This window comes from Typopeltis vanoorti, chromosome 16 (assembly GCF_054136105.1).
Source record: "Typopeltis vanoorti isolate ZY-2024b chromosome 16, IOZ_Tvanoo_1.0, whole genome shotgun sequence".
NCBI lineage: Eukaryota > Metazoa > Arthropoda > Arachnida > Uropygi > Thelyphonidae > Typopeltis > Typopeltis vanoorti.
In genome coordinates this window covers 49,626,829-49,651,062 of record NC_143564.1, presented here as the reverse complement: position 1 = coordinate 49,651,062, position 24,234 = coordinate 49,626,829, and the positions used below count along the sequence as shown (strand labels likewise).

General features: G+C 34.2%; 1 protein-coding gene across 1 annotated transcript in view; it reads right to left on the bottom strand.

Annotated features, from left to right (window-relative positions):
* l(3)80Fj (lethal (3) 80Fj) overlaps positions 1-24,234 on the bottom strand; it is a 770,029-nt gene that overhangs the window by 60,673 nt on the left and 685,122 nt on the right. Inside the window, exon 49 of the mRNA XM_090405954.1 lies at positions 14,959-15,152. Coding sequence (XP_090262080.1) covers positions 14,959-15,152 — 194 coding nt within the window. The remainder of the gene's footprint in view (positions 1-14,958; positions 15,153-24,234) is intronic.

Below are 24,234 nucleotides of genomic sequence, written 5' to 3'. Positions count from 1 at the left end.
TTGCCCCAGTCCTGAAAATACTTCAGGCGCAAACTTTGTTTGCTTACACTTGGGTAAAGAATTAAACCAAATATATAATTGGTAACCTTTACTTAATAAATAAATTCACATGTGAGTGGAATGTCAGGGTTATCCTAGGCACTATAACAGCCATATCTACAAAAAATTGCATTTATGATCAAATGTGTTTGTATAAATTAATTTTCATTAAATAAACATTTAAAAACTTCATTTAATTTGTCCAAGAGTCTGCAAGATCAGCTTGAGTGCATATGGCTCAGCCAGTCAATACAAATTTCATCCCTTTCTACAGTATGGTACTCGCACTCTAAAAGAATATGGCAAATAGTAAGATGAGTGACACTGCACACACATAGGTGGATCATCAGCTCTCAACAAATAAGAATGTACGAAAACTGTGATTTATAGAGCATAGCAAGAACAACTTCTTCACTTCTGTTTCTATGTTGTCTAGACTGCCAATGCTTAATTTCAGGCTTGAATTTATTCAATTTATTAGTTAGCAATTCTTGCCATAATGGGTGCCATGGACTGATTAGCTTTGATCTTACACCTCTGAATCAAAAAATTATAATAATCAAACAAAATGTGTTGAATGATTTGCAATTCTAATTTATTGCATGGAAAATAATTATTAGCAAATATGAATTAGCATAATCTAAATCCACATGTTTTGTAGATTATATAACCATGTAAACACATAAAAACGTTAATATAAATTATAAGAAAACTGTTATTTGAAAACATTCATAAAATGAGAATAATTTTTAAGTTCAAAATATTAGAATATTCCAAATTTTAATGATTGGTTTTGAGGAAGGCATAGAAATAACATATTTCAGTAGCTGCAGGACTGACTTGTGTATGAGGAATTGTTTGCATGTGAATTTCAATTAATTTGCTAAACATGGGTCGAATGAGTGACATATCGGAAGCTAAGAAGTTTCATATGGTGTCTCTACACAAAGAAGGCCAAACTCAACGGTTCATAGCTAAGGAATTGAAATTTTTTCAAGCAAGCGTGAGTAGAGTATTGAGACAGTATTATAATAACCAGTTTTCAAAATAATCGCTGCAATAGTGGTCGAAAGGTAATAACTACATCAAGAGATGAAAGGAGATTGAAGAATATCATGCATTCTTTATCAAATGCTTCTTGCTTAAGACACTATGTTCGATGTCTTAAACAAGAAGCTATCCCTTGAGGACTATGACTGAAGAAAAACTGCTTCTGAAATGTAATAAGATATTTTCAGAGGAGATGGAAAGAACTAGGTGTGAATGTGTCTAAATCTACAACATTGAGATGACTTCACAGATTGGGTTTTAAATCATATGTACCTAAGATGAAGCTGCTTATGACTTCCAAACAAAAGGCAGCTATAGTGCGATGGTGTAAGCAAAGACTTGTGGGGTCAAGAGGACTGGAAAAAAGGTACTTTTTAACAATGAAAGTATGTCTTGTGTGTCCATGGTCATTAAGGGATACGTGCTAGGCTTCTTAAGCAAGAAGCATTTGATAAAGAATGCATACAATGTTCAGCAAAATTTGCAACTTCTGTCATGGTATGGGCTTGTATGACCACAGACGATCCAGGTAGGCTATGTACAGACGAGTCAATTCCAAAGTGCAACAAGAAATTCTTGAGCACTTTATGTTACTGCATTGGAAGATTTATGTGAGGGTGATTTCCTTTTTCAGTAAGATTCAGCTTCTTGTCACACTTCCAACTACTAGACGGTTCAAAGAAAGGCAAATCAATGTAATTCCTTGGCCAGAAAACTCACCAGATTTAAACCCCATTGAGAATTTGTAGAGAATTATGAAAAAACGTCTTCAAGAAGTTGCTCCAAGAGACAAATATGAACTTGTTTCTAGTCTGTAGACAATATGGGTATGTTTTGATTGAAAAAAAAAAAAAAAAAAAAGACTGAACCGCTAGTAAATAATATTCACAACAGTTTACGAATAATCATAAAAGCTAAGGTGGGAAACAAAGTACTAATTATCATGTTGTTTCTCTTTGACTGCAAGCTTTGTGCATTTATTTTTGCATTATTCTAATACTTTGAACCATGTTAAAAATTATTATAATTTTGTAAATTAGAATAATTTACAAAATTACAAATAACAGTTTAATTATAATTTATACAGTCATACCCAGACTACGCAAATCTGGAGTTACGCAGTTTCATATATGTACGTATTCTCATCCTGCTTCACCACTAGTCATATCTTTCCGGCGCCGGCCGCATTCGCCAGTGTCGCACATGCTGTGAACAAGCACTGACGTGTTTTGCGCGGTCTCCATTCATACACGATTTTTATAGTCTACAAATCTTGCGATTGTTTAATGTTATGTTCTTGATAAAAATTTTATCACAAAAAATAATAAAGTCGTCCAAAAGAAGCAAGTCCGATTCTTCTACAGCTAGCAAGAAAAGAAAAACATTGACTTTGGAAACAAAACTCAACATCATTAAGGATTTTGAAGGCGGAATGAAAATTTGTGAGCTAGCAAAGAAGTTTGATCTACAGGAATCTACAGTAAGAACAATCATAAAAGAAAGGTTTACAGATTTTGGAGGTCATAGATTCTAACGAGGAACGAATTATAGCCACAAGGTAAGGAATAAAAAAATCATTAGTTTGCTATGAAGAAATTTTGCATGACAAGAAAAAGACATGCCATCAGACGAATCTATTAGATTTTATGAAACCATTGACATCGAAATAACTTTCTTTTTTTTTATGTACGAAAAACTACAATTATGATTATATTTCTTAAAAAGATATGTGTTTTTGTAAACCTTTGGTCCCAATTAACTAATATTTTGTATGTAAAATTATACCTGATTTACGTGCTTTTTGTTGGTCCCACCTACCACGTAACTTCGGAGTATGACTGTATTATGTTTTTATGTGTTTATTCCTTGGCCTACAATCTACAAAGTACATAGATTTAGATTATCGGTTCCCAACTGGTGGTATGCGTGCCCCCAGGGGTACTGGGCATTTCAGGAGCACATGAAAAATAATCAGTAATGGCAGAAAAACAAGTAAAGTAAAATAAGCTATTTTACATTAAGATAGGTACTGAAAAAAGTGTCAGTATTTAAAAACAAGGGGTATAATTTACAGAAATGGGTTTAAAAGGGGTATACGCAAATGGAAAAAGGTTGGGAACCACTGATTTAGATCATGCTATTTCATATTTGGTAAATTATTTTTTATGCAATAAATTAGAATTGCAAATCATTCAACACATTTTCTTTGATTATTTTAATTTTTTGATTCAGAAGTGTATAACATATCTGAAGATTGTATCCAAGACTGACAAAGAGTAGATGGAAAAAACTATGGGCTGATGAGGCAGCTGCACATCTGGTCTCATTTCCCTTAATTCCAATGTTGCTGGAAATCCAGTATAAGCAAAGCTCAAAATTAAAGATCTTCATTTTATACAATAGCTGTAGAACATCATGAAGCACTGGACTGTATATGAGAGAGATTGTTTGGTTGGTTGATTTAGCGTTTATTCGGACTAGGATAGCAAAGGTCGTATAGTGACAAATCAAAAGTCACAGCAAGCAGTACACAAGGTAATAATAAATAGTTTAAAAAAGAGAGAAAGAGAGAGAGAGAGAGAGAGAGAGAGATAATTTAGTAAATAATAGTTATATGTAAATAATGAAACAAAAAAAGCATTAAAAAATTAAGTTAAGCAATTTAGTATCTACATATAAATAGAATTTATAATCAAATGTGGTTGCATAAATTAATTCTTCATAAAAAGTTCGAAAGTCATGCAATTTATCCAAGTCTGCTAAGAACTGCCTGAAAGTATATGGCTTAGCCAGATTAGTGAAAATTTTATTCCTGTCATGTGAAGAGCTGACACTCCATCAGAATATAGCAAATGGTGAGCTACATGTTGCATTTTTTGAACCGAAGTGGGTAATCAGCCTTAGTAAATAAGAATGTGTTAGATGACTGTGACATATGTGCAGCCTAGCAAGAACAACGTCCTTTTTCTGCATTGCTTAGATTGCCAATGTTTAGTTTCAGGCTTAATCTCATGCAATTTGTTTGTCAGTACCGGCATGCCATAATGACTACCAATTACCTTTGATCTTGTAAACTGTGTGTAGTCTATACATGGAACTGTCAAACAGTATGCAGAAAATGGTTAGAAGTTTTTTCACTTGGTTATACTATAAATTAAAGATACCAAGAAATTATATACTTGGTTTAATCCTTTATCCAAGTGTAAGCAAACAAAGTTTGGCCTGAAGTATTTTCAGGACTGGGGCAACTCGTATAGAGAAGTTAAGACCTCACATCACTTGCTTTAGTATCCCATAATGCAAAGCATATATATCTCCTTGTGGACATGTATAATGCTATGCATTATGGGAAAGGTCACTACCCAGACTGGTTTTGACTTTTATTGAGGTCTCTTCAGTGGGAGATAGACCCAGAGGTGATACTAAGGTTGAAGTAATGTAGAAGTCATATTTTCGTATACGAGTTACCAAAAGGTGTCACACCTTATTATTAAATTACTCTGGATTAGAGAAAGTTGTTAGACGTTTTTTCACTTGTATATGAAAATATACTAGTGAAAAACACTTTGATAAAGGATTAAACCAAGTATATAAATTAAAGATACCAAGAAATTATATACTTGGTTTAATCCTTTATCCAAGTGTAAGCAAACAACGTTTGCACCTGAAATATTTTCAGGACTGGGGCAACTTGTATAACAAAGCTAAGACTTCACATCACTTGCCTTAGTATCCCATAATGCAAAGCACATCTTCTTGCAGACATGTTATAATGCCTTCTGCATTACTTCAACCTTAGTATCACCTCTGGGTCTGGCTCCCACTGAAGAGACCTCAATAAAGGTCAAAACCAGTCTGGGTAGTGATCTTCCCATAATGTATAGCATTATACATGTTATGAGATACTAAGACAAGTGATGTGAAGTCTTAGCTTACTTATACGAGGAGTCCAAGTCCTGAAAATACTTCAGGCACAAACTTTGTTTGCTTACACTTGGATAAAAGATTAAACCAAGTATATAATTTCTTGGTATCTTTAATTTATAGTATGCAGAAAAAGTATGAACTGATCTAGAAACAGCATCTGTAGTCTCATTTCCCTTCATTCCAATACAGCTAGGAATCTAACACAACAAATCAACCAAATTAAGGGCATCCATTTCATACAACAGTTGTAACATTTCACATGCGCATTCCATGTTAATTATACAAAGGAGATGCAATAGTCTGTAAAGAACTCAATGAATCTGAATAAATCATACATTTTTGGCAGCAGTTTTCATTTGCATGCAGAAGTTCAAGCTGAAGAGAGCATGCAACTGATTTGTGCTATTGCTACAGTCCAGGAGGATCTGAGTAGATATAATGTAGTCAGGAAACAGAGCAGCACAACAGAGGTCCCAGATCTCAAACTTTCAGTACAGACTCTTCTGGAATACTTTGTCTCGTCATTCACTCAGGATCTGGGTGAAGAATGCATTCTCAGAAGTCCACAGAAATGTCCATAGACACTTTTTTTCCAGCAGAAAACTTAAATCCATTACTAAGAGTCCAGGAAGAAGTGTGATTGATGCCATGTCAAAGTTGCCTTTCAATAATCCTCATATTACAAGAATATATTGGAGTCATCTACATATAATGCATTACCTACAGTTGGAGGAAGTTATTCAGTGACAGTTCACTTTGACAGCAAAGAGTCAGTCAGTCACACTTTAGACAGATTGATGATTAATTTGAGGTTTCATGATAAGGGCAGCAAACGTGTAGTAGGAAAATAAATAGTCACAAGGAGATAAATTATTGAATAAAATAAAATATGTACAAAGTTTAGTATCTACATATAAACAAATGTCTTTGAATAAATTAATGTATTGTAAAAATCTAAAACATCATGCAATCTGTTCAAGTACAGGGTGTTTCAAAAAGAATGTTCCGATTTGAAAATTGTATATCTCTGCAACCATGAACCACAAATGAATGCAACTTGTACCATGTGAATGGCCTTGGCCCAGAGTTTGATATGATGACTACTACTAGCATCCAAATAGCCGCTAAGCTCAGTTAATGAGAAGATGGCTTAATTTACTTGGTAATTTATTTTGTAACTGTACCACATTTTCATTATTAAATATAATTATTTGAAATCGGGTCATTCTTTTTGAAACACCCTGTATATAGGACCTGGTCACCTAGTAAGAACACCTTCCTCTCTTCTGTTCCTACACTGACTAGACTGCCAGTGCTGATTTTCAGGTTTAATCCCTGATCGTGAACTAATGGTGTAGATGGGCAAGAAATCAGAGTGGGCTGCTCAGTGTGCATTAGATAATTGAAGGCAGATAGATGAGGGTGTATGAGACTTCTGGTGGACAAAGTGAGAGTTTACAGGATGAGATGAAAGCCTGCCATGGAGGAATGCTATTTTGTTTGGTGCATACCAAATAGACAGATGGCAGTCTGATATGTGTGACACAGGACCTCCCACCATAGAGAAAAGAGACTAATGTAGGATGAACTGAGACTTTATTTTTAGGTATAATTAAGAGACAAATGTTTTTGTCTAAATAATAAAGGAGATTCATTTGATTCAACATACAGGGTTTGAAATGGGTGATGTGCAAAAAGCACCAGTAGCTAATTGGATACCTTGATGATGGATGGGGTTCAACCACCAGGTGAGAGAGAGAAGTGTTCTTAGTTCCTCCTTAACAAATGGCCAATTGTATGGCTCAGTCTCCTTGGTACAAAAGCTTGACTGCTGTTTTACTTGTTGCTCATCCAAAATTAAAAAAATCAGGATAGGAAACTGTTCTGAGATCCTGGCAAAGTTTTCTCCCAAAGTGTCTGCAATAGCTTTGGGATCAGCAACAATATACCCATTATGTTCCAAGGTAGAGAAATGAATGTGTAAGTATAAGTGATTATGTATATTTAATCCAGGATTGTTTTTGACTGTGATGTCTCATGTAATGTGCTTTGGCCCAAGCACATTTAAATGCTATTAAGTTTGTTGTGGTAGGATATCTACGAAATACATTCCATGCTCTATCCTGATTTATTTTGGCTGCCTGGCACTCTCATTTCCACTAAAGGCTTTGGATGGAGTGAAAACCGAGATGAGAGAAATGTTCAGTACATCATCTGATGAGTTTAGTTCATTTTCAGTAGTTACAGAATTAACTATTCCCTGTTGGCATGCCTGTTTGGTTTATTTTTCAGCAATACCTTTGCTATAATTTTCTTCACAAGCGGGATCTCTTCAATAGGGTAAAAAAAAACTAATGTGTGATTACAATAAGACTGTCCCATATCTTAGATAGTGAAAGGCAGTCCTGATTTAAGTTTGGATGGGTCAAGTAAAGCTTCAGTACTTTCTTTAAACAAATGTCTATTTAAAGAAAGTGCTGAAGTCTTACTTAACTGTCCAAACTGAAATCAGAAGGACTGCCTCTCACTATCTATGATAGGGGAGTCTTATTGTAATTACACATCATTACAGTTTTTTTTAATACAGTTAATTAATAACCAATAATGCAATGTTTCCTCAGTTATGCCACTGTGTTTACATATAACATTATACAGCTCTTTCTGTTTTTTGTGTTCTACCTTGTAATTAACAAATTTCCATTGAAGATGGCCTGTAATATTCAGGCTGTAATATATGGTTTTAAAAATATAATAGTTTTAAATAGTTCAAAGAAGAATATTTCACAGGTTGTGTGAAGGTCTGCATCTTTACAATTTTGCTTCATAGAAAACAATACAAAAATCTTTAATCACATCATGAAATGAATAATCTATATGCAGTTCTTTGGAATTCAACTTTCTTGGTTTCTCTGAATTGCTCACTACAAATTGAAATGAATGATTATGAAGTAAACTGGTATGTATATATTTTCTGCTAGTTTAGATATTATCTGACAATTTTGAAGTAGCGATACTATCACAAAAGTTTATTATTCAAAATATATATAGATGCATGCATCAAAAGTAAATTCCAAGTTTCTGCACAACAGAATTATTATAATTATAATTAGTAGTAGCAGTATTTTACAAAGTCAGATAAAGGGACTATTTTTATGCACATAGCAATTTGTTATCATAATGTAAAATGTATTCTATAATAACAGTAAAGCGATAACAATAGCTATATAATAATCTATTATTCTTGCTAACTCAGAAAGAGCAAATGAAAGTATGATTAATTATTATTGCCATTATCAAATTTCATTTCTAATGGAAAATAAAGAAAACCATTTACTATTAGAACATACAATTTATAGAAAACACTACAGAGCAATCCTCAACAAAAGATGTTCATGTCATCTTATAAATATTTACTGATGTCTTTTCAAAAATTCTCATAGCAGCGTGTGCCACAGATGAGAAATTTTAAAGTAGTACTGATATTATTTTTATTACAAAATAGAAAGGAAAAAAAATGTTATTTCACGCTGATTAGCTTCCTCCCTTCCTTTGTTTTTAAGGACAGAAAATAACATTAACTTCATAGCTAACTTTCATGACATAAAGATAACACTCTTTAACTAGACAATAACAATATTTGTAAAAAATAGAATAATTTTAACTGATCGCTGGTCCCTAAACAACTGGATACTGCGACTTAGAAAGAAAAGAAACTAGTGGTTGGAATAATCAAATAGCAAAAAAAAAGTATATGGATATAGACAAGAATAATTATTTCATTTCCTGATGGGTAAAATGAAGTTATAGATTTTGGATACAGAAATGTGAAAAAAAGACTGCAAAAAAGTATGAAATAAGAAATTACAAAACAAGCAGACATTTATGATTCAGCTGCTGTGAGCGGCGAGTGTATGTGGCCAGGCAGCTGTGACTGGAATATTTCAAAATAAACATAAAATTTAAATCAATTCCACATAGGACATGTCTCAGATAATTTCATCATATTTGTTTTTTGTTGCTCTCACCAAAAGGTTACTTTACAACAGTTAAGAAACTGAATTATTATTAGTGAAATGAGCACTCTACAAATATCATAATAATTGTTTCATTTCCTAATAGAGGAATTTACAGGTAACACAGTTCACTCTTCAGGTAAAAGGTCATAAAGTTGGCAACTTCACTACAGTTAAGTTAATGTCATTCTTATAATTTCCAATGTTCACTTGTCAAAAACAGCAAAAAAATAATCACGTGCACTTTCTTTTCAAAAAACAACCAATAATATTATAAATAACATTTCGTTCTGAAATCCCAATGAAAAAGAGAATATTACAATATTTTTTTAATTGTTATTTGGTATCTTCTAGTAGTACAAAGAAGAAATCACAGCACATTTGAAAAATACATTTACTGTTACTTTTGAAGTAGCTGTACTATTACTACTATTTTAGACTAAAATGTATGGGCATGTTCCCTAAGTGAATTTACATTTGTATCAATTGTCTTGTGAACGTTTTAAAAATAAATTATCTGAAATATCTGCAGGTTGAATAGGCATGTCCAACCCCCCCCCCCCCCCCCAAAATAAAAAAAAGTGAACTTTTATGTCACACATATGCATCTCTCTGTATCAAATAATTTATAATTTTTTGATAATAAAAGTGAAACTGATTATTATAAATAAAGAAATCATTTTGACATAAAGCTATACATAAAGACTATATTTTCAATCAATTGAAAACAAAACAAGACACTGCTGCTTGAGGCTCTTTAGTGAGACTTCTGAGAAAACAAACTTTTTTTTCTCAACAGCAGAGAGAGTAACCTAAACTTTTAGCCTTTTCCTCCAGCTGAGAGGATTATTATTTAGCATTTCTAAGACATAGCGTATTCCAGAAATGACAACTAGTAGCAGTAAAAGTAATATTTTAAGGAGAGGAAAAACCTACTGAATTTTTTTTTTTTTTTGCAGTATATATAAAAAACAGTTTTTATATGGTGAAAATATAGCATAGTATTTCTGAAAATTAGAATTTCAACAAATAACTCATTATACATGCAAAGAAATAGTCTGGAATAAGAAGTACTTGCTTCAACAGATACAACAATATTATTGCCTTATTTCTTTTGTCAAAAAAAGTAAAATGAAGTAATAAATTTTGATTACTGTCTGTGATATTTATAATTCAATTCCAGGAGCAAAGAGAGATGGGGAAAAACAACTGGAAATCTTCTCAATGGGCAAAAATTTTGAATCAGTCTGTATTAGATATCTTTCATCTATTTTCATATATCTACAGTGGTTAAGCAATGGATATTATAGGAATATTCACCTGACAAAATCGTCTGGTGCAATTTTAAGCAAAAGGCGAAACTAAGCAAGTTTGTGCTGAAATATCATTAGATATAAACTTGTTATATTAAAAAAAAATCCCACAATCGGAAAGCAAGTAATGCAATTTAACATCATTTGTTGTTCATAAAAACAGAAAAACTTGTTTCTAAAAATGATGTGTCATTATCCATATTGTAAAAATAATTATAATTTAAAATTCTGAATATTTTTACAAATTGTTTATGTTAGTACATTATTGGTTTTCATTTCATAACACATACATTGGCACTTGCGATGTGCCCGTTATTGAGTTATTTTGTCAAAATGAAAATGTAAAGCATTTAAAAAATTTATGTAATTACTGGATTTGGATAGTTGTGTTACTTTAAGAAATTTTATTGTAGCTTAAAATTATTAAGTGTTGTGTTTTGAAAAGACATTCTCGTTATGCTAACGGAGACGAGTCAGCCATTATACCTAACTTCTAGCTTGCCAATTACATGGAGTGCGTATGCTTAACGAGGAGTTTGATGAGTGATTAACAGCTGACAAGGAGAGCATTCGGTATCGAAGTAATGGGGAGTAAACAAGAGAGAGCATTCGATATTGAGGTAATGGAAAAAACAAGAGAGCTAATGGAAGGTTAAGAATGCAGACCGGAGGAATTTTGTTCTTATGAAGTTTATTTATTTAGTTTTATGTGACAGCCGAAAGAATATTAATAGTAGATTCCAAAAAGGAATGGTAAAACTGCGAGTCTTTAAAGTGGAGGAGTTGAGACTGTCAACAAGTAATTAGTAAATAAAAGAAGATATTGTAATCGACGTTCTAAAGGAATGTTCGAAGAAACGCTAATTTCCTCGAACTGGATATATTTGTTATTTCTACTGGAAAGGGCAACGGAATTAGCTCAATTTAGATATGTTGTTTTGAAGTAGTAGTAGAACCTTTTTCTCCAGTACAAAATTTAGTAAATTGTGCATCAAACTGAACTGCAAGAGGTAAGAGTATTTATATTTCAGTGAGTCAGATAAGAAAGGATCCTATGGAAAGGAAGAAAATGTTTATGTTTTTGGAAAAAGGCCCTAACAAAGAAACTGACTAGGAATATTTGTTATTTTGAAAACAAGGTGTTTAGACGTGATTAAGTACTGTATATGGTAAACAAGTCAATAATAGAATGAGTGAGAGAATGGGCGATTTTAATATTTTTGAATAAGGAAATCTCTAACGTGTAGATTTATTTTAGAAGGCTTTGGATCCAGTTATTTTGCAATATTGTAATTTTATTTCAAGTGTATATATTGTTTAAGTTTTATTAAATTTGCATATTTTTTGTATTTGGTCTTGAGTCACTCACTGATTTTCTGGAATCTAAAAGAAACAGAAGTCATTAAACTTGTATATCACACTCGGAATATAAAAACAATCTTAATAATCTCATAACAAATGATGATTAATAATTAATCTTCTCTAAACAATATAATGATATTTTCAAAACGAATATTGATTTTAATAAATGTTATTTGAAAAAAAAAAATATATATATATATATATATGTAACATCATTTGAAAATTGTACGAAAATAATTTCTGAAATAATGTCAGTAAAATGAAAGAACACAAACCGTCTTGTTCAACTGCACTGATTTAAAAAATAAAAGGCAGCAAATTTACTACTAATAAACGAATTCAATGCAAAGGCTGATCTGTGATAATTTCAGGACTGATTATTTTCCCACATATGAAATTCATTTTCATCTTTGGGACAGACAATAAAATAAACTGTACCACAAAAAGTTCAAATATCAAAGAACAATGATGAAATTCCAATAATATAGTATACAGTAATACTCCAACTTACGTGAATCCGGAGTTACGTGGTTTCTTATATGTATGTATTCCCGTTCCGCTTCACCACTAGTCATATCTTTTCGGTGGCGGCCGCATTTGCCAGTGTTGCACATGCAGTGAACAAGCACTGACGTGTTTCGTGCGGTCTCCATTCATACACAATTTTTATAGTCTAAAAACCTTGCGATTGTTTAATGTTATGTTCTTGATAAAAATTTTATCACATAAAAAATAATAATGTCGTCCAAAAGAAGCAAGTCTGATTCTTCTACAGCTAGCAAGAAAAGAAAAACATTGACTTTGGAAACAAAACTCAACATTATTAAGGATTTTGAAGGTGGAATGAAAATTTGTGAGCTAGCAAAGAAGTTCGATCTACAGGAATCCACAGTAAGAACAATCATAAAAGATAAAGAAAGAATTCTCGCTGCTGTGAAAAATGCCCAATCATTGAATTCAAGCATAATTCGTAAACGTCATGGGATTATTGGTGAGATGGAAATGATGCTTATTTTATGGTGTGATAATCAAGTGAGAGTAAAAAATTGTCCAGTTGATCAAGCGACAATATGTAGCCAAGCCAAACCAAGCTGATTTTTGAGAGGCTAAAAGTAGAAGCGGCCAAAGAAGAAAATTTCGTGGCCAGTAATGGTTGCTTCAACCAATTTAAATCGCTGTAACTGGCACAGCATCAAGGAGAGTGGAGAGGCAGCAAGCGCTGATAAAGAGGCTACGTCCTCTTTTCCTGAGACACTTAAGGCTATCATCGAGGAAGGTAGCTATAGCAGTCAAACCATATTTAATGTAGAAGAGACCGGCTTGTTCTGGAAAAAGATGCCCAAGAGAACTTTCATTGCACGTGAAGAAAAAAACGTTTCCTGACTTTAAGGCTTCCAAAGACCGGTTGACAGTAATGCTTGGTGGAAATGCCGTTGGTGATTGCAAGTTAAAACCTCTCTTAATTTATCACTCTGAAAATCCAAGAGCTCTAAAAAAAAAAAAAAAAATTTAAAACTGGCTTACCAGTGATTTGGAAGTCAAATTCTAAAGCTTGGGTGACAGCTTCTATTTTTGAAGACTGGTTTGGCCACCACTTCATACCTGAAGTTGAACGTTATTGCCAGTTTAAAAAAATTCCGTTTAAAGTTATGCTCATTATTGATAATAATGAGCATAATTTTTTTTGCTCATGCATCTCTATGAGAGATGCGCGAGCAAAAAATTTTCATTGAGCAAAGTGCTACTGAAGACACCGAAACCTCAGATCCAGTTCTACCAGAAAAGCACATGACAATTGCAAAATTAACAGGTCTCAGCTTAATTAAGAAAGGTTTACAGATTTTGGAGGAAACATAGATTCTAACGAGGAACGAATTGTAGCCACAAGGCAAGGAATAAAAAAATCATTGGCCTGCTATGAAGAAATTTTGCATTGACAAGAAAAAGACATTATGCTGACAGACGAATCTATTAGATTTTATGAAACCATCGACATCGAAATAACTTTCTTTTTTTTATATACAAAAAAACTACAATCATGATTATATTTCGTAAAAAATATAGGTGTTTTTGTTAGTTAATTAGTTTTTGTTAGTTAAATATTAGTTAATTGGGACCTTTGGTCCCAATTAACTAATATTTTGTATGTTTGTATATATAAATTACACGCAAAATTATACCTCGAGTTACGCGAATTCGACTTAGGCACTTTTTGTTGGTCCCACTTACTGTAACTTCGGGGCTTTACTGTACTTCAATTCAAGTGAGACACAGGTCATTCCATTAAAGTTAATCTGCTGGGATTAACGGTGGAAAGGGTAATTACATGATGAAGGGCAGAATGCCGATGATGTTTTGATCCATGAAAAATCCTAAGGATCTGAGTATTTCATCCACTTTGGCCAGTTGGGAGGTTAATGTATTGTAAAACTTTCTGACCTTTGGAACACATTTAGACATTGCTGTTGTTAAACATTTCTTGACTTGCATCTAAGCAGCAGTGATCTCCTTTCCACCAAAATCTTTATCCCATAATATATCTCCATACTGTCAACTCTACATTCCAATCACTGACTTCATAATTTCACACATATCTTATTCTCACAGAAATTCTCATATGGCTGGTGTGAGGTAATCACCTGGATGACTACCTCATGGTCACTCTCATTGAATGGAGAGAGATTTGATATCCTTTAAAATAATATTTTCAAGGGCATCTGAGGATCAACTCTTGATGAAATCCAAGACTCAAACCTTAGATATCCTGCAAGCACATAATGCCTAAGATAGTTATCCCTCAAATCATGTGACCCATATAATGATGAATGATAGTGAAAACAGTGTGTACCCTTGTCTTACACCTGATTTTATATCAAACCATTTTCCTGTATATATCCTTCAATTCCAACTGTTGATTTACAACATAAGTATAGGCTATATAATTCTGAAAAGCTTTTCATTTGGTACCTTATATTCCTTTTCAAGATCTAAGAAACTTTACATACCTATGCTTTTTATTTCTTAATTTTCTTAAAATAAAAAAAATAATAAAAAAATTGATAATCCCTACCTAAACTCTAAGATTTTCTTCTTGAAGTCTTTTTCTCTATCCCCCCCCCCCACACAACTTCTCTTGGTCTCATCTCAAGCATGCTTCCATAAATCTTGAATAAATGCTTACATAACTAGCACATTACATAATGAGTAAGATTTCACTTTGACATGTAATTTCAGAGTATAAGTTTCTATTGTACCTTAACGATGGATCTTCAGCAGATTTGATTGCATTCTGAAGTTCAGTAAATAAAGGATCACAACGAGTATGTACAACAATTAAATATCCAAGGGCTGTTGCAGCTCGAAGGCGAACAAGACGATGTGCATCACCTAAAGCTCGAAGAAATGTAGTCTGTAGCTGTGGTAAAAATGGCTTCAGCATTACTCCAACCTAAAGAGATATAAGAAAAGTTATCATGTAATTGATTTTATGTCTTTTTTTTTTTTTTAAATAAAACTTTTGTGGATTTTTATTTTATACATACTAAAATTTGTTTAATTTACTTCCAGGAAATGAAGGATTTATACTGTACTAAATTCAAAATCCCTGTATTCATTTTAGTCTGAAATGACTTGTTCTAATATATTTGATGCATGAAACTGAAAGATATGTTATGGAAGATGCAGCCTGAGATACAGCACCTGTCATCATCTTAATTCAGTCATAATTCTTGAACTCATGACATTCTCTGGTAGTGCATTCCAATTACTAACTACTTGCCATGCATAAACAGAATCACGAATCCTTGCACCCTTATTTACTAGACAAGTAATTTCCAGAGATGATTTCTTGTTCTTATTCCTTGTCAACATCATCCCTTTTATTTATTACATTTTGCAATTATTTAGTAATTGATTTAATTTTGATTTAATAAATTAATTTTGCAATTAATTTAGTCAAGAGAAAAATACAGGAATGGATTGATGAAAATGAGATACTGTACAGGGGACAGCATGGCTTTGTAAAGGGTAGATCATGCCTGAGTAACTTGCTCAAGTTTTATAACAAGGTGACGGCTGAACTGGATAAGGAAAATGGGTTTACAGTGATACTGGTGGACCTGGCAAAGGTGTTTGACAGGATACCACATGGAATTCTAATCCGTAAACTACAACATATGGGAATGGATATAGGGTAGGTGAGATGGATAGGTGGGTGGTTGATGGAGAGATATCAAAGAGTGGTTTATTCAGGAGTGGAGTCCAAAAGACGGCCTGTGACTAGTGGTGTGCCGCAGGGTTCTGTTCTTGGACCACTGCTGTTTAATCTGTTCATTAACGATATAGGGAAAGATCTAAGTGGAACAGTTCATTTGTTCGCTGATGATGCAAAGTTGGGGAGGGCGATAGTGAATGCAGAAGATGTCAAAGTCTTGCAGGATGACTTAGATAGATTGGAGTTCTGGGCTAAGGAGAATGGATGTCAATTTAATGTGACAAAATGTAAGGTTATGCATTTTGGGGTGAAAAGATTAGCAGCAGTATACCACATGGGTGGAACTATAGTCCAAGAGATTGATGAGGCCAGGGACTTGGGAGTGTTGGTGGATAGGCAGATGAAGTATAGGGGCCACATTGCGAAAGTAGCTAAATCAGCTCATCAACTCACTTGGATGTTGAAAAATACCTTAATGAGGAGACAAGCAAGTTATTGTACCTCTGTACCGAGCCTTAATAAGACCTCATCTTGACTACTGTGCCCAGATTTGGTCACCTCGGTTCCTTCTTGATGGGGAGAAGGTGGAGAGGATCCAGAGGCGAGTGACTAAGATGATAGCAGGTCTATGGAATGAACCATATGAGAACAGGTTGAAGATTTGTGGGTTGCAGAAACTGGTTGATAGGTGGAAAAGGGGAGATATGATTGAGACATTCAAATTGCTAAAAGGATTCTATAAGATTAATTCAGAGGATATTTTTGAGATCAGGACTGGTGGTGGGAGAACTAGGGGACACCTATGGAAGCTGGGCAAGAGTGTGGTTAGCAGTGGTGTTAGAGCTGGGTTCTTTACTTTTAGAGTGGTAAATGAGTGGAATAAACTGCCTGAGTCTGTTGTGGGTGCTATGACAGTGAGCGAGTTCAAGGCAAGGTATGATAGATACTGTGAGAATGTCGTATAGTTGTGTGGACATTATGTTTAGGGCCTCCCTCAATGAGTCTAAAAACTCCCTGGAGTAGCCCAAAAATAATAATAATAATAATAATAAAAATTAATCTATTCTCATAACTTCCTTCTATAGCCCATTAGAATGGGCTGTAGAATGAAGTTGTGAGGATATGAAATTATTCTACTTACCCACTACTTAAATCTTTTCTAATATTTTCATATTTTCACAAAAACTAAGTTAACAGAACTATGCACAGTTAACTAAGGTGTGGTCTGATGAAATCCTTACACAATGGAACAATCATCTCCTTGCAACAGTTTTACCACCTATGCAAAGTGTCCTTGGAACTTGAACATTATGGTCACTATTCCAAGATCACTTTTTTCCCATCTCTACTTTTTCAGCATCAATCTCTCAATATGCTTTCATCTATCTTTGAATTTATAGAGAAAATTCGCACATTTATTATTTTCAATTATCCTGAAATGCGAATCAGCCACATTTCTGATAATACTCCCAAGCTTGGCATCAGCAAAAAAAAAAAATTTTAACCCCCCCCCAAAGCAAGCAAGCAAACAAACAACCCCCCACACACCTATATCTTATATCATATTTTCAAGCTGTCATACTCATCTGACATCTACCCAACAGGTGGAAGCAAGCTTTTATCCAGCCTCTTCCCAAAAAGGGACATAAAAAGCCATCAAACTATCACCTTACTGCTCTAACCTTAATATTCTCAAACATAATGGAAAAAGTCATCGATAGCCAACTGCTTCACTACTTGATCACCTGTATGGATTCCACCATTCTCATCCCTGCTCTAGAGACTATACATTTTAGTCTGAAACTAAAATGCTTATTAACTGACTTATTATTTTGAGCTTTGATGAAGATAACTTTTTCAAGCCATTTCAGGCCTCCAACAAGCAGGGTGGTGGTCTCACACTGGATGATGAAATTCACCTCCCACCTAAAGACAATCACAAACATTCATGCCCTCAATAGGATTCGAACCCACAGCCTGTTGGCTGGTGAGCAGATGCACTAACCACTTGGAGAAATTGAAGTTGTTGCTGAATATTTTCAAGACCTTTCAGAGAGTTTGGCATCATGGATTTCTTACCAAGTACCATCTTATGGTATTCCTCTTCTCTTTGTGAATGGATTGATTGCCAACTGCTCCAGTTGGATGGCTTTTCCTTTCATCAGATTTTTCAATCAATGCTGGTGTACCACAGGGCTTTTGAGCTTTCATATACACTCCTTCTCTTATACATCAATGATCTTCTCTCTATGATGTTTAATCCTATTCATACCTTTGATGATGATAATACTCTCTTCTACTCTTTTTTTTTTTTATTTCCATAAGCTTGTAGTGCTTAGGTAACTAATACTTCAAGTTTTTCTTTAACCAATGCCTTGAAAGTGATCTTCCCACCATTCTCAAATGGAGTAATGTTAACCTAGTGAAGAAGAGAACAACTGGCTTTTATTGGTCATAAAAACTACTGTACAAGGATTAACTGACTTATTATTTCAGCCACCAAAAACAGTGCTGCTTCATTTGGGCAGACTTTACATTTATATATTTTGTGTTTTCCCAGAAGAAGCCACACAGTTTTTAGTGGTGGAACAAGTAAGTCAGGAAACACATAGAAGCATTGGAGGCAGTATGAATCAGCTGTTATCAGGTGGTTTACTAAGAAGTTGAAATCTGGCATGTGCAAGGATTTAATGAGAGATTTCCAAATGTCACAAAGGATCATGTCCTGGTTCTTATTAAGAATGCCATGTGAAAATATGACCATAGTTGATTCTTGTATCTTGTGAGATATGAATTTTTTTCTAAGTAGGGTACAGATCTTTTGTTCCAATCAATCTCATGGTGTGTGTGTGGTTCAAGTGAAAAGCTAAGCCAGAGCTGTCTTATCTGTTGTGAGCAATGGCTCCAAGAGGTATTTTTGTCTCATTTCAAAACTATTCAAAATCTGACCTAGATATGAAGGGCCACATAAGCAGGGTTTTCTGTAAACCCTGGGATGTATGTAGAAGGGGTTGCAGTCTTCAGGAGAGTAGAGTAGACTCCATATAATAATTTTTCCAAATGTATTTTTCCAATCAATTCTGTGGTATGTTTGGAGTGCGTGGTCAGAAAGGCCGGTTTTTCCAAAATGGAGGTATTTAATGTGTCATTCGTGTTCGTCTTGTCTGATTGGGATAGTTCACCCTGTTTCCCCTATGTATGGTATGTTACATGTGCATTGTATTTTGTATACCCCTGGGTGGGCTAGGTGTGGAAGAGGATCTTTAGAAGAACTGAGTAGGTGTCTTAACTTATTTGGTGGTTTTAATGTTGTATTTGCATAGTGTTCTGCCTATTTTTTCAGAAATGCCTCTAACATAAGGAATGGCAATAGCATTCCTGAATTCCCTTTTGTTCTTACTAGTATCTTCATGGAGGATCTTGTGAATAGTTTTTCTACTGTATCCATTTTTTATACATGTTTGGTTGATGATCTTGTATTCCTGGTTTAGAGCTTGTTCATTAGAACAAATGGTTAGAGCTCTGTGTTTAAGGGTGCTTATGACACCTTTTTTTTGTGTTGGGTGGTAAGAATTTTCGTATGTATTGGCCTGTGTGTGTAGGTAAACTGAGAAAGAGAGACAGCCAGAGGGAAGACATGTGACAAGTGTGTCTAGGAAAGGAAGAGAGTTGTTTTTTTTTTTCCCATTTCAATGGTGAATTGGATACGTTTGTGTTGTTTGTTTAGGTGGCTAAGAAATGTATTTAGAGCTTCGCAACCGTGGGGCCAAATGGGTGAAAATATTGTCAACGTATCTGAGCCAAATTTTACATGTGCATACAATGCACGTGTAACATACCATACATAGGGAAAACAGGGCAAACTATCCCAATCAGACAAGACGAACACAAACGACACATTAAATACCTCCATTTTGGAAAACCGGCCTTTCTGACCACTCACTCCAAACATACCACAGAATTGGTTGGAAAAATACCAAGTCCTTACACCGCACCAAACCCTGGTTTGAGAGAAAATTTAAAGAGTTATGTGAAATGCTCAAACACAACCCAAATCTCAACAAAAATAATGGCCTAACTATTTCAAGAATGTGGAGGACCCATCTACAACCTATAACAACCTAAACTAGCCATAGAAAAATCCCACTACAAGAAGACAACCTGGTGAAGTGTTTGTAACATTCAACAGCAACTGAAAGAAATCATATTATAACAATCAGAGCTGTACAAATCCAGAAGAATATTAATACATGAGGACTTTAGCAGTTTATTGTAGTTCTATTTATTTATTTTTATCACTAGAGGTCAGGCTAGAGAAAAGGATTAATTAACTACATAGATTTAAATATGAATAACTAATAATTAAGGAATTGACAGTGTAGACTAGAAATATAAATTAAATAAACTTTAATATATACTTTCTGATATTTCGGCAAACGTCACGTTGCCATCTTCTTGGGAACTTGATACAAAGACAAGTGCACGCAAGTACTACATAACAGCAAATGAGAACAGAAGCTAGGAAGCTACCGTTTTCCTAAAGTCCTGATGGTGCCCCCTGGCGGGCTATATTGGTAGTTCTTGGCCTTTGGGCTGAAGTTCTTCTGATAAATGTTTCCCAAATTTGGGGCACTCTCATGCATCCAAATTTGTTGAGGTTTGGCATGTTCCTAAGGGCTGAGGCTGATTCCATGAATAGTCTTTCATATTTGAACTTGCTGCAGTGTATTATTGTGGCTGCTTTCTTCCATCTTATTCTGTGGCGAGTATCCAGAGCGTGGTCTGCAAGCCCAGAGTGGCTGTACTGGTGAACGTAGATTTAGTTTACCAGTATACAGGGCTAGAGCATGTAGCTTGGTTCCTCATACACTTGTATTCTTCCGATGATGACCTCAATACAGGGGTTGAAACGTCAAGTTTTATTTTATTAGTAATTAATAAAATAATCTGTTCAACATGTGTGTTTTTGTGTCCCTAAATTTATAAATATGAATGCTAATCACCGTGTAACCTTAAAAGAAAAAAAAGGACATTTAGCCAGAAATGGCTAAATTCCAAAACAACAGAAGCAGAAATAGAGCATAAAAGAAACGTTGCAATCGCAAAATGAGAAGGAAAAACCATAGAGAGAGATGGAGCAATTTCATAACAGAACCAGAAAAGGATATATTTAAGCTACAACCCAAAACCTATAAAGTAATAAAATACATGAATAAAGAAATAAATTAAAAAAAAAAAAATACAAACAATAGATTTAGAAAAACTGGTGACCTATTTCCAAAATTTCTGGACAGATGAGAACACCAAAATAAAATTTTATTAAGCAGAGAATGACCTAACAGAAAATATTACAATGTTAGAACTGAAAAATACAATAAAGAAGATGAAAAATAGGAAAACACCAGGAGAAGACAATATATATATAAACTATACAAAAATGCAGTTGAAAAAATTAATGAAACACTTTTGAAATTTTTTAATATGGTTTGGATGTCTGGAAAAACTCCTAACTCATGGAAAAAAGCACTGGTTATCCCAATCTATAAAAATGGAAATAAAGAAGACTGCTAAATACAGGATATAAAATATATGCACAAATATTAAAAGAGAAGCTAAACAGTGTTGTAGAGGACAAACTATTAGAAGAACAAAATGGTTTCCAAAAAGGCTGATCCTGCATAGATCCAATTTTTAGTCTAAAATTATTACTAGAAAAGAGAAGAGAATTTTAGAAAGAAACACACATGGTATTTATTGATTATGAAAAAGCCTTTGACAAAATTAGTAAACAAAAACGGTTTAAAATATTAACCGATTTAAATATACCAAACCAACTTTTACAATCCATTCAAGAAATACATATACAGGAAATAAAACAGCAGTTAAATTAGAACACATCTCAGAATGGAAAGATATATCAAGAGGAGTATGACAAGGATGTACCCTTTCACCTCTGCTTTTCAATATATATATATATTGTGAGTGCCCTATTAACTCTTTGTGCAAAGGGAATCTGCAACCCTACCACTTCTTGGAGCAGAAAACTTCCCAAATTCCAATGAGATATAAGAGTGACTATGTGGTGTCAAAATGACATCAGATGTAAAGAACTATGTCAAAAATTTTAACTGCATGAATGAACTACAATGAAGATTATCAGGGTGTAAGAAATGCAATAACATACTGGAATGCATGTATGAGATATTGACATATTATGCCAATAATGATTAAACTGTATGCAAACAAAAATAATTGACAAATAAACAAAAGCGTAAATGGGTATAGATAAAAATTATAAAAAAAGTTGTGTAAATATTAGGTATAAAAAGATCTATGAAAAATGTTGATTTTATTGCAGAAATTTAAAAACAGATAAGACACTAGAATGAGTCTAATAAAATGTACATGAGTATAGACGACACAGAGAAATTACGAATATAGCTAAAATAGTGACTATGCTCACTGACAAAATGAGGGCAGTCAATTAAAATACGACTGATGTCCAGTACCACAGAACTTACAGACAGGCATGTCATCACCTCTCAACAGGAAGGAGTGTGTAAGATGACTATGACCCAGTGCAGTAATGAGGGCATGGCGAAAGAAGCACCCACCACGGGCACAACTAGGTTTGGGTCGCAAAACGTAAAAAATAAAAATAAATAAATAGATATAAAAGTCCGCTATTTTATATTGCATTTTTAAATTTCGGCAATACGCTGCTTTAGACACACAAATTCTGCAACACATTGCAACTAATTTTGATGGGGTTAATAGTAAGTATTTAACATACTGCATTTAGTAAAATATAACTTGTTACATTTAAATTTTTCAAAATTTTTGTCATTTTTGGGTTAGGGGGGGGCGCAAGTTACACACTTGCCACAGGCGCTTCATACCCTTGTTACTGTACTGTTATGACCTATGTGGAGTCAAACAAGAACAACTTTCTCTTTATGATCCTTGCACAGGACTGCAACAATTTAATTTCAGGCATGATAAGACAGAGCCTTTTGTTGGATCAGCTCATATAGTCACAGATAAAGTGTATGGGATAGGCAGATTGTGGAAGCATGAAAAATGAGCTGACCCAGCTGCAGTATCTGCAGTCTCATTTCCCTTAATCCCAACGTGGTTTGGAATTCAACAGAAGTATACATAAGTGTAGCTACCATAACTGATATGTAGTAATCAAGAGAGCCCTGGATGCTTCTGCAGCTCTAGCCATCATATTGCCTAAGTAGAAAACTTCATGAATCTAAATATATTATGCACCTTTGGTAGTGATGCAATCATACGTACTTTAATATAAGCTCCATTGTATACAGTTCAGCAGTAAGTTGTTACATTCTAGTAGGATATGAGCAAATAGTGCTGTCTGCAGAGACAGCAGAAGATCCACTAGGGTATGATTTTGAACTGCCAGTATAGATAGGATCTGTCTATACTGGCAGTTGAAAGTCATTTTCTTTCAAGCTCGAGTGGCTTGCAGAAAGAAAAACTGCACGGCGGTAAGTATGAATGTCACGAAGGTGGTATATTTAGGTACATATATGCTATGCTGTCTACTTCAATATCTGAAGCATCTAAGAGGTCTCTTATTTGCAAACGAAAGAGTCATATGACAATCAAATGAATGATGCACAGATTCTTCTGCCATAAGAAAAAAATTGTTGGCATTGTGAGATGGTCTGGCATGAATGTTCTTTAATGTAGTGAGACTTGTTCATGTTGAAGCAAAAAGGTGGTTCACATGCCTCAATATACAGGCTAGGGAGAGACAGGGGGTAAAGTTCAGTGCTCAAATTGCAAGGCTCTCTCTTTGACAGAAACACAGATTTGGGACCTATAATCAAGTTTTGATCTAATCAGTGCCCTATTAAATCGAAGTAAAGAATATCTGTCAGCACCCCAAGCAGTAGAAGATAGTGAGGGAAGAATGTTCATGGCTTTATGGCACTTATCTTGCAACTTGTATAAGAGAAAGCAGAAACTGAGTTTTTTTTTTTTTTTTTTGTCAAATATGGGCCACAAGAACTTGGTCTGTTGCAATTGGGATTCCAATTTGTCCTAGTCTGAGTCAGAATGAAGACCACATCTATGGCAAAAATGCACACAAATTGTATTCTGCAGTGAAAATCTCAATCTGTTTGAAAGATGTTCCAATGGCTTGCTGCAGCTGTCTTTCTATGACTGTCATATTAGATGAATGACAGAATATGGTAATGTCAAATATATACACGGCATTACTTACAGTTGGAGGAAGTTGTCTGGTTATACAGTTAATATTGATTTCCAAAAGCATGACACTTAAAAA